The sequence below is a fragment of the Centruroides vittatus genome, unplaced genomic scaffold (assembly GCF_030686945.1).
Source record: "Centruroides vittatus isolate TY-2023 unplaced genomic scaffold, ASM3068694v2 contig_351, whole genome shotgun sequence".
In the NCBI taxonomy this organism is placed as follows: Eukaryota; Metazoa; Arthropoda; class Arachnida; order Scorpiones; family Buthidae; genus Centruroides; species Centruroides vittatus.
The window spans coordinates 1,916,585-1,931,591 of NW_027122174.1; the positions used below are offsets into that span (position 1 = coordinate 1,916,585).

The window sequence follows — 15,007 nt, forward strand, 5'->3', positions numbered from 1 at the left end:
GATAGTACTTTATTAATTGAAAGCCTGTTTGAGGAAAATATGATCGTGGATACTTACAATACATTGTTAGAGATGGTCGAATGGCTAAGGTGGCAGCCTATTGCTCCGGGGAATCCAAGAACGAACCTGGGAATTTTTCTGGGTCTGTTTCCGATATATAGGGCCTTCACCATTGCACCTGGCTGTCCCGTTGTGTGCCTGACAGAACTCATAATGGGCCTGCTAAAAATACCCTCTTAGTGACCTCACCAGGAAGTTTTAAAAATATGTTAGAAGCAATGATAAAAGAAAATGTGTTGATCTTTTCTAAATGTAAATATTTTTCAAGCAAAATGGACATGTATTTCATAATCTTTTTATTTCTTACTTCAGTTTTAAGTAAGCTATTTCCAGGCTTAAAGACTTTTAATGAATTGAAATAATAAGCATGTTTTGAGATTAACATATTTGAATTGATTAAATATCTATTAACGTGGGTTTTTCTGCTTAATTCTTCAGTTTCAAACAAAAAATTTTCAGATTGCATAATGTTTTTATATCATAGACATGGTTCTGTTGTGTTGTTATAGTCTGTCTAAGGAAAGAATCAACTTGAGAGTAATGTCACTTCTGTTAAACCAATCTGTACATTATCTAATAATGTCAGGACTTTTTGCTTAATATGTCAGGCAATATGTGACTTTTATTTTATTTTCTCTAGTTAGATGGCTGAATGACTTTTTTGTTAATTGTGTTAATTTTTTATAGTATCCATTAACTGTAAAGAATCATGTGTTTACTATTATAACATACTTCCTCATGTTCCAATACCAGAACGTGAAGCTTCCATAACACTTTATAATGGCAATGACATGTTTAACAAATGAGGAAGAAACTAGAAATAACTTTCCACAACTAAGCAATATATGGTCAATGCTCATTGGTTAATATCCAAGTTGATTCTTTCCATAGACAGTATAATAACAGGCCTGAAAAATTGCTGCAAAAATTTGTGAAAGGTGCTAATGAAATGTTATGTATGTGGTGAAAGGTTGTTGGTGTCTGCTTTTATAGTAACTTCTACAGGTTCTTTAACAGTATATAGAACTGTATAGAGTTAAGGTGAGAGAATAATGACTTTTCAACCTGCCATAGGTACTTCTGTTTAGGGATTGCACACTGCAAAAGTGACAGTAATAATAGAATAGAAGACTCTAAACAGGAAGTGAAGCATACCTAGAACACCACCTAGCAACTGTTCATTTTTCTTCCCATTACTGTTGATGCCCTTTACAGAAATTTATATTCAAAATTATTCTGTATTGGCTAATTTTAAAATTTTATTGTAAAAAGATTTAATACTAAATGTCTGAGAAGACTTGGCTTAAAATGAGTGTTTTTGAATACTTCACTATAACCACAGATGGAATTCATTTTGTGTCAATGTATGGATGAAGATGACAGTGGTGAAATGGAAAACTGTAAAAAAAAGACAGTAAGCACTTTCATTTTTGATAGGAATGCCTGATGATTCACTTGTGATGAAATGCCATTCTGGATTAATAGAATCAAAATATATTTTAAATTACTATTTAGAGGCAAGTGTTAGAGTCAACCTAAAATTTTGAGTTGGAGTTGGGCGGCCCGGTCTACCGACTCCAAAGTCCTCGAAGAAATGGGGTTGGTCGTAAAGTCACACACTAATGATCATGAGCACGATCCTGAGAAAGAAGCCCATATTTCTGTGGCATTGATGCTTAGCCAAAGAAAAAAGTTAATGACTGTTGTCTTTTGAGTTGACTCTTTCACATATGTCAATGCATTTTCAATATTACCTGCAAATGTATCTGTATTGTTTGCCAATGTGCATGATAAAATATTCAGATTTTTAGAGTAATTTTAATTTTATGAAATAATTTCTATAAAGCAGGTAGCTAATACAAGTGTTCAATATACTGTTACAGGTACCTTTTAAGTCTACCGAGAGAAACGAAGTTCTACAACCCATCAACACAAATATAAAAACAAGTGAAGAAAGTTCAAAAGAGAAGACTTCTCAAGATAAAGGAAAGTATGTTTGAATATTTGTGAAATTATCTACAACAAAAATACAAATGCATACAATTTCAATTATGGTGGAACTCTGTTGTAATGAGTAAGCGGGGACGAGGTGAAGTTGCTCGTCATAGCCATTACTTGTCTATTTGTTCTCGGTAAAATATGTCATTGTATTTTTGTAAATGACACTATTGCATTTATATAATAATATGACATAAAAAAACATATCAGAAAGATTATTAAAATTTTTTAAAATAAAGAAACAGAACTAATAGCAGTAAACAATAAAATATTCTATAAAAAAAACCATTAAAACAATAGAGAATAAAAATTGTTTTATATTTGGGATGGCCTATGGAAATTTTTATCAAGTGAAGTTGTGATGTTCAATATGACTAATTCATCACACACATTCTACAGCCACTTTCTAATCAAGGAGACTATTGAAATAATGAACAGGAGACACTATTATTAAAGAGCCTATATTTATAATGTCATTATTCTGATTGTCTCAGTTAGAAAATGGCTGTAGAATATAATGTATGATGTTTTAGTTATATTAAACATCACAACTTCACTTGATAAAAATATTGTTTTTTTTTATTTATATAGAATATGTCTTTATTTGTATATATCAATTTTTTTCTTAAATTGTTCAGTGTTAAAAATCTCACTGAAAGAAGATTGATGACCTTCAAAAAATGTCATCAGAACATCCATTGCATATTGTGCTTTGTTGATTGATAGCACTGATTTTTTTGTTTTTGTTGCTTTGTTTTTTCCATCCCATCATCACTTACATTGTTTATATCATCACAGTACAATTTTTACGATATCAGTTTTGGTAGGAAGCTCAAATTAATCATCAGCAGCAAGCCCAAAGTTTTCAATTTCATTCTTAAAAGAGTTAAGGCTAATGCTTTCTAACCAATCAGAAAGAGTTTTCTTCTTGTATGCTTGTATTTGACATTTTGCATGTTGACAGTTTAGATTTAATGAAATTATTGTGATAGTAACATTATTTCATGCATTATGTAATAAATTTATACATTTTTAGTTTTGCCGTGTTCTCACTGATTCGTTAAGGACTGGTTGCACGAGTTTTAATCTCAATGTTAAATACATTTTAATCTACAGAATTACCCTTGACGTGTTGTACGAGTGTAAATCTTTGCCGAATAAATTAACGTGTGTGTTTCAGATGGTTAAAAGTTTATTCTGTACATTAGCAAAGAAACAAGATAGATTACCAGCTTAGATTCATATATTTTATTTATGGATAACCTTTATTTAGAATATTTTAAAGGAAGTTTATCATAATAGTCATAGAATATTTTTAAGAAATGTCATTATATACTCCAATCCATCTGACACTTGTGGTTCCTTGCTTTTTGTTCCTTCGTCTTGCTTACCATCGTTCTTGGCAGGGTCATTAGGATCCTACTCTCAATGATGTGATTATGCAGTAAGAATTTTTTGGGTAACTGGCCTGTAGCTGTCTGAGTCAAAGAAACTTGTGCAGCAAGCAAAGCTTATTCTTTAGATTAGTGACAAGGTCAAATTTATTCCACAGTAGAATTTATTTTGTAGTTTATATGGTAACTTACGCAACTGGCCTTAAATGTAATGCAGTGGTGCCTCATACTTTGAATTTAATTCATTCCAGAAGGCCATTTGAAGTCCAAATCAATTTTTCCCAGTAGAAATAATGATAAGTGAATTAATTTCCAGATCCTAAACAATACTCATTTTCATAAAACAGCACAAATACACATAATTTGAGGTAAAAATAAGATAATTAAATGTCTTAGTAGTAAATTAAGACATGAAACAATAAATGAAACATATAAATACTGTATAATAAAATGAAAATTGCATTCAGTGATCACACATTGTTGACTTCGGCATTTTAAACATTGCTGCCAGATTCATCACACGTGTATTGCTTTCATGCTTTGTGATAAGTTCTTTTTTTATCTCATTGATACTACAACCTTCCTCTTAGACTTTACTGCTTAAGATTGAATTTTTTCTTTAGAAACTTATTTTAAACTTTTTACCTCACATTTTATTTGAATAAAGTCAAGTTGAAATGTATTATGCTTTGAGTTTCAGAAAGACTATAACATAATGCAAACAGTAAAAACAATTTGTAATGTTCATGGAGTAGGTGCTCCTATAAATATTCTCCTCAATAATTTCACGGTTTCCTGGGTTGACTGCGTTTGTACTTCTTCTACCTCCACCCACTTCGAATAAGCATCCACTAGAATAAAATATGTATGTCCATAGTGTGGTCCTGCATGATCAATGTGTACTCGGTCCCAGGGTCCCGAGGGTGATGGCCAATGAGTATCCTTAACTGGGGTTGGGTTTGACCTCTGTTCTTGGCATTTTCTACACATCGATACAGTCTCTTCAATTTGGGAGTCCATTTCAGGCCACCAAAAATAGCTTCTGGCTGTTCTTTTCATTCTAGACATACCCTCATGTGTGGAGTGTAACAGGTGTAATAGCTGTGGTTGCAAGGTTCTAGGGATAACTACTCTTTGTCCCCATAAAATGCAACCGTGGTGAATTGAAAGTTCTAGTTTTCGCCTAGAAAAAGGCATAAGTTCTTCTGGACTACTCAGTGGCCATCCGTGTAAGATTGCATGTTCAACTCTTTTTAACACTGAGTCTTTGTTTGTTTCTCTGCTTACTTCCTGAGATGTGATGGGCAATTCTGGCTGTTCAAATATAAGGAATATCTCTCCTGGTTCAGGGATAGTCTTGTCTTCCACAGTAGTTGGTATACGAGATAATGCATCGACATTAGTCATCTCTGCTGACCGACGATGTTCAATCTTATATGAGTATGCTGCTAATCTTAAACACCAACGAATCATTCTGGGTGAGATTAAATCAGGAATTGGTTTAGCAGGGTTCAGAAGGCCCACAACTGGCTTACAATCCGTATATATAGTAAAATTTCGGGCAGCTAGGTAATTATGAAATTTTGTAATGCCAAAGATTATAGCTAATACTTCTCTCTCGAATTGTGAATAATTTCTTTCTGCTGGGTGAAGTGTCCTCGATGCAAAGTATATAGGAGCTTCGGATCCATCTGGTAATATGTGTGAAAGGACTGCTCCCACTCCATATGGTGAAGCATCACAGGATAATACTACTGGTTTATTTAAATTATAATGGATTAATAATGTCTCTGGTGTTAACATCTTTTTTATTTTCACGAATGCTTTGCTGTGTTCTTTTTTCCAGATCCATTGTTTGTTTTTATCAAGGAGTCTATATAAGGGTTCAGCTTCGGTTGCTTTATCTTTCAAAAATCTATCATAGAAGTTTACAAATCCCAAAAATGCTTGTAATTCTTGTTTGTTTTTCGGTTCCGGAACCTGTTGGATCGCCGCAATTTTCTCCGGTGTGGGCCGAACGCCCTGAGCATCTATCAAATATCCTAAAAATTTAAGTTGGTTAGTCTTGAATAGGCATTTGTTTTCGTTTAGTTTTAGTCCAGCTTCTGAAATCCGGTTAAGAATTTTCCTCAACTTTTGATGTAGGGCTTCTTCATTGAGTCCCATGACAAGTATATCATCTATCATCACAATTGTCCCTGGAATACCTCCTACGATCTTTTCCATCTCTCTCTGGCAAATAGCTGGACAACTACTCACTCCAAATGGTAACCTTTTCATTCTGTATAACCCCTTGCATGTGTTGATAGTCAGAATCTCAGACGACTCCTGGTCCACAGGAAATTGGAAGTACGCTTCCTTGAAATCAAGCTTGGCAAATACCTTTCCACCAGATAGTGAAGCAAGTATATCGTTAATGGCCGGCAATGGGTATACATCTACTTTTATTGCCTCTCTGTTTACAGTGCAGCGGTAATCTCCACATAAACGTACACTTCCATCTGGTTTTGCAACGGGTACCACAGGAGTGGCCCACTTAGAAGTTCTAACTGGTTCTATAACTCCTAACTGATGAAGTCGATTCAACTCTTGTTCTACCTTTGTTCTCAATGCAAAAGGAACCTGTCTTGCCCGCATAAAAATAGGCTTAGCTTCTTTATTTATCGCTAAACTGACTGCCTCGCCTCTAAATAGACCCATTTCTGAATTATTGAATAAATGCTGGAATTCTTGTATCAGATCGTCTGCATCATGTTGGTGATAAAGTCCCTCTATTCTGATTCCTAATGGTTCAAACCAATTTCTTCCAACAAGTCCTGGTCCATTTCCTTTAATTACTAACAATGGCAGATTCCTAATTTTTCCTTTAAATTGTACCCTCACCATTGTAGTACCCACTACCTCCAGATTCTGATCAGTCCATGTCTGTAATTTGACTTCTTCCGGCTCTAACTTGTCTCGCTGGATTTTGATTTCTTTTAAGGTCTGTTCGCTCACTACAGTGTACCCAGCCCCTGAATCTATTTCCATCAGGATTGGTATATTTTCAATCTTGAGTAAAATTTTTAAGGGTGGTATCTTACTTCCCTGTATTTTGAATAGAGATGTATATTCCTCGACCTGGTTAGACATCAAATTTTTATGTTCCTCAATTCGGTGTACTTTGGCTCTCTGGCTGGATATCTCTTTCCGTGGTGCCCCAATTTGGTTTCTTCCCTGGTTTGCAAATTTTCTTTGTCCACTCTTTTGTTTCGTGATACACGCCTTTTCTATGTGTCCCTTGTTTCTGCAGAAGTTACAGATTACCTGAGCAAATCGGCAATTATTCGGGTTATGACTTCCGGTGCATCGAAAACAGCGTAATATGGCCGGCTGATTCTTTCTCTTGTAGTCCGCCTTTAAGTTATACACTTGGGTGTTGTTTCCGTCTGACCCAAGCTGGCTAACATCGTTAGACGCTGCCTCTGCTGCCAATGCTGCATCCAAAATGGCCTTATAAGTAGTGTCCGTTTTCGCCAATAACACGTGTTGTGTTCCTTTATCCCTTAAACCTGCCACTAGCCTATCTCTTAACATACGCTCTAGTGAGGCGCCGAAGTTGCAATTCATTGCAATTTTCCGTAGTTCCGCGACATAGTCGTTGATACTCTCTCCCGGTTTTTGCGACCTCTGGTTAAATTTGAACGATTCGACAATTTCACTAGGTTTCAACTTTAAACATGTCTAGTGTGGTTTAAAAGTTCCATTCGGGAAATTTTGAACTAAAGGATATGAAATATATGTGGGCACCCAAAAGCAATCAACAAAGAAAAATTGCAGGCAGAAATAGTTAAAAACTGATAATGATACACAACATATATATATATATATATATATATAACCAAACAAATAATAAAGTGAGAAAAAAGCACTGAAAACATTTGAGCATAATGCAAGAGTGAGAGACAAGTTGGGTGCACAACAGATTGTATTTACATTTCAAACACATTTTTTCACTGCAAACATAGTAATATAGTTCAAACTTTAGTCAAGTTTAGTGTTTGAAGTATGAGGTATCACTGTACTTTAAAGTTTTTCATGCATTCATTGATTAGGAGTTTGAGGATGAGCATGACTGTTTTCAATTAACAATAAAATTTTTCTTCTTTTCCCTAATAGTTCCTTGTTCTTCTAGTTTGCTTATGTGTTTTCAAAAAATATCTGAGATTGTACGAGATTTTTTTGTTTGCGGTATAATCAACAAGAAGATTGTTTTTACATTTTTAAACATTAAGTTTCATAAATTTTCTAATTACCTGAAGTGTCCTTTTATCGGTATATCACATTTGCATTGTACGATGTGGAAGTTATAGTCGTGAATGAGAGAGTACTGACATGTCTGATCAGATAACTGAAAAGTTTGTACAAATGAGGACTGAGCTGGCTTTTTGATTTATTTTTACCATCAACACATTTTTCTTCTTTAAATTTGTATGTAGAATCAGGTGTCAAACTACAACAAAACAACAAAACCCTGTTTCATCAGCATTATCAATCTTCATCTTTAAAATTTTGTTTTGTCCAAAGACTGAAGAAAACTGTAGCCTTTTATCATGTAGAAAGGATTCAGAAAAGCTCCTTAAAACTCTCCTGCAAGTAAAGAGAATGTGGAGGCACTGTATCCAAGACTGCTATCGATGTTGTCCAAGGAAATCACACAAGACAACAATAACAAAGCTTTATTGTTAGATTGTTAGACATGTGAACAACTACACGGGAGCAAAAAACATGTACATTCTGCTTGTCCTTTGGTCAGGAGGGAGAAGAGAGAGTTTGAGAGTCACGTCTAATGACATCAATCCAGGGTGACCAACTATACTGATCCTGTGATCGACTCCATTCGATGGGCTGCCATAGAAGAACAATAATTTTGTCAGGACAATGCTCAAGCTGTTATGCTTGCATCAGTTCTGGACAGAAATCGGGCCTCTTTGAAGAAGGTCTGGCAGAATATCAGGAAATTTCCCTGATACTCTGCCAGAAAAATCAGAACAATATTGTCTGCATAACCCTGGGGCATACAACCTAGAACCATTAACCTATCCCATGTTGAAATTTTTCTCCGCTGTGTGTGGCTGTCATGTTGAATTTTTGTCAATGTTAAGCCTAGCAAAAAAATTTTTTTAAAAATAATAATCATGGCTACTGTATCATTAAAAATTATTTTTTTATTTTTCACAAACAAAATAAATATCTTTAAAAATTATATTTTGTTTTAATATAAAAATTATGACGCATAGTGACATCTAGTATCAAAAACATTTCGATACAGAAATGAGTATGTTCAGGGTCAACGAGTTGGGTCAAATGATGTCAACACGAAAATACTCTGGAACAACATGGGATAGGTTAAGGTCCCTTTTGATCATCATCCAAAATGAGACTTTAGAAAAAAGGAGAAAGGACATAATCTTGTGGGGGTCCATTGCCCAACAGATGCTCAGAGAGGTATCGGAAAGGGAAATCACAATGCAATGCTATAGCATAAAATCAATCCAGCAAACAAGAGCATGACTGATGCCAAGCTCAAGTGCAGTGTGTTAGATAGCTCAAAAGTAAACCCAGCGAGAGAAGGATTCCTTAGCTTAAATCTTTGAATCTGGAACTGCTAGAGACATTAGAAATGTTTGAGCAAAAGTTCCTCTGTGAAAATCTTTTTCACTTTCTAATAGCTTTTTTTATACTGATGAGTGAACGAGAACTAGACAATAAAGCTCCCACTCACCAGTATGCTTACCTCGGTTAAATAAACTTCAGAGGTGAAGACCTCTTAGATCTCAACTCCCTGATCCACCAAGGAACTAAATGATGGATGAACTTCTCTTGAGTAGGACAACTAATGGTGTAGGACTCAAAAATGTGCTGTTGCATACTATCAAAAGCCAATTCAATGTCTGACACAGCATCAAATCAAGAGAAGTAACCCAATCTGGAAACAGGCGCACTTTAAAAAGTCCTCTTTGGGTTGTGAAAAGCACTCTCTCTTAATCTAAAAGACAAGTTAAGGGTGAAAGTAAAATTTCCATGATCAGATAGGGAAGATTTATCAGACAAAGGCTAATCCACCACTGCTGCCTAAATCATTGGAAGCTAGAGTAAGGTCCAGAATTTCCATATGTCTAGAAGTAACATAAGTAGGTTTGTTTAGTTTGTTACTTTAACTCTCTTGTCTAGGGTACCGATTCGTCGATACCCTGTTAAAAATTGATTTTTATAAAATTTATCGACAATAGATGTCGGCACTTGACGGCAGTGTCTTGTTTATTGTCTGTTTCACATATTTTTGTCCAGGTGGTGTTTTGTTGACTTAAAAAATTTTAATTAATGCTTTTTTTTTCTTAATTTTTTATTTCTTATTATGTACAGACACAATGAAGTGACGTTTTTTTCCCAACACCAGGCTAGTTGAATCTTTTATTTAGTTAGAACGTTTTCCCATACATCAACGTTTCGAAATTGATCGAAATTGATATGGAAATAAAAAGCATTTTAGGTATAAACTTCTATAAAAGGTATGTGGATGACATACTAATAGTATATGATGAAGCTGAAATAACAATAGACAAGATAGAAGAATTAATTAATGGTATTCACAAAGAAATCAAGTTTACTATAGAAAAAGAAAAAATTGATAATAGTATAGCATACCTAGATGTGATGATTAAAAGGAGAGATAGAAAATTGATACTTGAACCCTACAGGAAACAATGTTCAGTTAATAAGACATTACATTATAGTTCGAATATCCCTTTACATATAAAAAGGAATATTTTCTATATGGAATATATGAATATACTTAGTCGAACCAGTGAACAAGAAGCAGATCAGAAATATATAAATGATTTAAAAAAGAAATTTAGTCTGAATGGATATCCTACAAGATTAATAAACAATTGGCAAAAAAACATAGATAATAAAGTCCTTTTCCCTTCTAAAAAAGATGCAAAAAAGAAAATTAAATACTTAAGCTTTCCATATATAAAATATGTATATGAAAGGATTAATAAGGAACTTAGAAAAAATAACATACAACTTGCACCAAATTATAAAAATTTAATATCTAGATTACATAAGAAACAGTGTCCAATAGATAATATAGTGGATAAAAATGAAATTAAAAATGTTGTCTATAAAATACCCTGCACTTGTGAGAATAACAGTTTTTACATAGGTGAAACAAAAAGAACATTAAAAACGCGTGTCAAAGAACACATATCCGATTTAAAATATAGCCGTCTTAACTCCGCTTTCTACGATCATTGTGTAATCAATAATTGTAACATAAATCAATCTAATATACAGATTTTACATAAAGAAAAACGGACTTATGATAGAAAATTTAAGGAAAGTGTAGAAATATCACGGAACAAAAACCAAGGTTGTATAAATAAAAACTTCAGTGTTAAAATTCATAACAATTGGTTGAAAATATTATGATGAAATGTATTAGATTATTATAGGTTATAATAATAGAATGGTAAAAACGAATTATTTAAAGAAACAGTGCTCTGTACTAACGTTATATGTAAATCAGATAAAAAGGAAATATGCAGAAAAATTTTTAAAATAAATAGCGATTTACTGTATTATAAAAATTATAGAAAAATTTTTGTAGTTTTTTAGAGTTTTTTAGATGTCTATCGATCGGTCTGTTAGTTAGAGCAATTTACGACACATAATGCCGTATGCAGATTGGCCGATGAAGTGGTGAAGAGACTTTCGTGATTTGTTGGTTCCGGTTTTTTATCTGTGTAATAAAACGTAGAAAAGGTTTTGACCTGTAAAGGTAAATTGTGATAAAAATTGATATGGAGAATGTTAAAGCCTGGGTGCAGTCAAATTTCTGCTGAGTGCACAATACCCACGTCGAAGTGAGGTATGGTTTACAGAAAATTTATGTGAGTTCGATTATATTTGTGTTCTGTAGATTAATTTTTTTATATATATTTAGTTAGCTGAAGAGGGGCTGATGCCCGAAACGTTGATGTATGGGGAAAACGTTCTAACTAAATAAAAGATTCAACTAGCCTGGTGTTGGGAAAAAAACGTCACTTCATTGTGTCTGTACATAATAAGAAAATACAACACGGTTTCGATATCTCTAGTAATTTTTTATTTTATTTTTAGCATATTCATGCAATAATATTACTATAATAAGTTTATTCAGCTATAATACATCAACATGTTATAAATATTCAAGTTGTGATCTTCAATTCTGATTTTATATATTTTTTATTTTAGCAAATGTTCAGCAAATGTTACATGTATTGCTACTGGTAATCATATGTTTATTACAAAAATATATATCATTCGATATGAAGTAAATAAAGTATTAGTTATATTAGTTGATAGCAGAATAAAGTTTTGATTTCAAACAAATGTTTGATATAATGCGCAATAATTTCACAACGAATAAATGTACATGTGTAAGTGTTATATCGAATTGTACAAAATTGTCTTTCTGGCTCAGTGCCAGCAAAAAACTAGGTAACTAGACAATGTTAATTTTGACAAAAAGTTACAAATCAAGTTTAAATGTCAGTTCTGATATATATAATTTTTTTTTTTCTTATAAATTTTTCTAATAAAATGTATTGAAAAATATTGTATTTAAAACTAAAGATATTAATAAATGTACATGATTTTTTTCATATGAATATAATGATGATTTGATTTTTGGTGAATTTTTAAAATATCGCCCGAGTGACCTCGACTGACCTATATTGTCCTCTGCCGTTTTACAAAAGAAACATAAACAGAGGGGGGTAGCAAAAGGACAAGAAAGAGTTAAGATTACTGGCTCTGTAACCACCAAAAAGTCCAGATGATGATTCTTCCGGGATTATCATCTTTACATCCCCAAACACTGTTGTGTGCATTTTCATCACAACCAATTAGTAAAGGAAGGTGACAGATCTGACCTTCCCAGGAGATTCAATAGAATCACAAGGAGGATAGGTGAAGAAGAAAATCTTCTTAACACCATTAACATTAACCATTATGCATACAACAACTAGGTCTCTTGTCCAGATATCTAAGTTGGGGAATACTTGAATCTTTACTAAAAAATGCATATCGCAGATCCTTGTCAGATGATTGATAATAAAGAGTGCCATCTGAGTTATACGAACTCCTAATTGAGTCCCGAAAATCCAGCGCTCTTGTATCGGGGTTCTGTCGTGCCCTCCACGGCAGCTCGACGCCGTAGAAACAATCCTGCAGTGCGGGAGGTTGATTTGGGTAAATTGCAACAATGATTTACCTTTAGTGACAGCACCACATTATGACGGGGTTCCCTGTGAGTCAACAGCAACAGGCCTGCTACTAAGTCCCAAAGCTACCGACAATTTGAACTTTGTATAACTAATGTGTTCATTATGATACTACTTTCAAATTATCCCCACCCAAACAGATCACTCTGTATTATTCTGAAGTTTTTATTTTCAGATGTTTGTTGATAATGATATAAAAATGAATATAATCCTTATAGGTTTAAATATTTTTATAGCTTAATGATTAAGAACGTAAAATTTGGAATGATCTTTCTGTAATGTTTTAAATTAACATTAAACCCATTTTATGCAATTATATTTAATTTGTTTACCCATAGTAACTTCCCCTCCCTCTAAGAGCACTTTTATTCATCATGTCAATGACTCATTTATGGACGATGTTGAGGAACAAAACAAGTTGATCTCATTTTTACTTTTAAATGGATGCAGATGCAACAGCAGTCTCACATAATTTCCTATTGCTCACTTAAATAACTAACATAAGATATGGGTGATTATGTGAAGACTTAGTACATTCAAATGACAATTTTTAATGTACTATATAAAATTTAAGTTTCTGTTGATAGATATTTATGTTTTGTAATACTTTGGATACTTATGTTTAACTTGGATTTCCAATACTTATTTTAAAACAGCATAAAAATGTTTATTCGCAGAAAACGATGGAGTTTGGAGAATTTCGACATCGGTAGACCGTTGGGTAAAGGAAAATTTGGAAATGTCTATCTTGCTCGTGAGAAAAGTAGCAAGTTCATTGTCGCTCTGAAAGTAAGTATTTGAATAAGATTTATTCTTAAAAGCAAAAAATAAAATTACATTTTTAGTGTGGAAGAATCTAGCTTGGATAGTATAACAACATATGCTCTTTCTGTCTTGGAGGCGAATTCCTCTTAGAAAATGAAGCAAACCATTTTCTAGATGTTTTGAGCCTAAGTTAAATATCTAAAAGTTTAAACAGAGAGCAGCTACGTCCCATCTTTGAAACAAATTTTTTGATTTGTTAACCTCGTAACGTCTGAAATACGAAAGACTCTCGAGTTTGCTTATTTAATTTTATATTAAAATTAGACTGTTGTCGTACCCATGTGTACGAAAAGGGTGATTGTGTACATTAATAATGTCTACATTCTAAATTTATTTTTTCAGGTGTTGTTTAAGTCTCAGTTACAGAAAAATGGTGTGGAACATCAGCTTAGAAGAGAAATAGAAATCCAATCTCATCTCAGGTATTATATGACTATATTTAGTTGTTATTGTGTAGTATTTTTTTCTGTGCATTAAGAAATTGGATATAAACAAAGCAGATTATAAAGCTAGCTTAAGTCTTTTGCAGGAGCTGGTCTATTTATGCTATAATATTTTGTAGTTAAACAAATTAATTTTATCCTTTGTTATACAATCCTGTTACCTGCTGTTACATTTTTCTGGTTTTTATAATGCTAACATTCTCCTTCCTATATATTTCTCTTAGTTTTTGGCCTCTCGGTCTTAGGCCGTGGTCATGCCGTGCGATTTCCAGCCGCGCAGGTGACCGCAACTGCAACAAGCACGAGCCACGTGCGTCTTCTCGTGGTCTCACGTTGTTCGCTGGCAGTGCAACTCGGAAACACGTGACCCTATAGTAAACCAATAAAATTACAGTAGCTTGTTTTTGACTACTATTGTGAGTTTACCGATGGTTTATTTCAGAGTATTCATGGAATTTTAGCCACTTTTCTTATTAAAATGGCAAACAGTTCCTTTTCTGCAATGAATAAAAGAAAAAAGGCAATCATTTTCATAGAGCTGGCGAGAATACACGAGGAGATAGAATCTTTGATAAAAACGAAGAATTAAAATCCCAAAGGCATTCGTGAGCCCGAATAATCTCGATCAATCTTGATTCTGTAAAAGTATCAATCCTCTAACTTTCTGCCACGATGAACTATTTTCAATGTTGTCACCATTGCACAAAGGTGTTTGCTAATTGGATGCGTGTTTGCAATTGGTGCGAGTAGAACAAACTTTTCGTTTCTAGTCTCGGTTGAGTCACCAGATTTCGAAGGGGGTTTACTAGTTAACAAGAACAGCCATCGCTGTTTTAGTTGCCTGATCGGCTGGAAATCGCATGGTGTGACCACGGCTTTACTCCTCAGTCTACATTGTTAGTCTTTCTTTTTGTAATGTCATTAACCAGTTTTCAATTTTTGTTTTTCCTTTTTTTTTAATTCTAAAAACTAGCTG

The 15,007-nt window shown here is 33.6% G+C and overlaps 1 protein-coding gene across 1 annotated transcript in view; it reads left to right on the top strand.

Moving 5' to 3' along the window:
* LOC136974600 (aurora kinase C-like) overlaps positions 1 to 15,007 on the top strand; it is a 39,187-nt gene that overhangs the window by 14,760 nt on the left and 9,420 nt on the right. Inside the window, exons 3-5 of the mRNA XM_067269532.1 lie at positions 1,944 to 2,050; positions 13,441 to 13,552; positions 13,931 to 14,010. Coding sequence (XP_067125633.1) covers positions 1,944 to 2,050; positions 13,441 to 13,552; positions 13,931 to 14,010 — 299 coding nt within the window. The remainder of the gene's footprint in view (positions 1 to 1,943; positions 2,051 to 13,440; positions 13,553 to 13,930; positions 14,011 to 15,007) is intronic.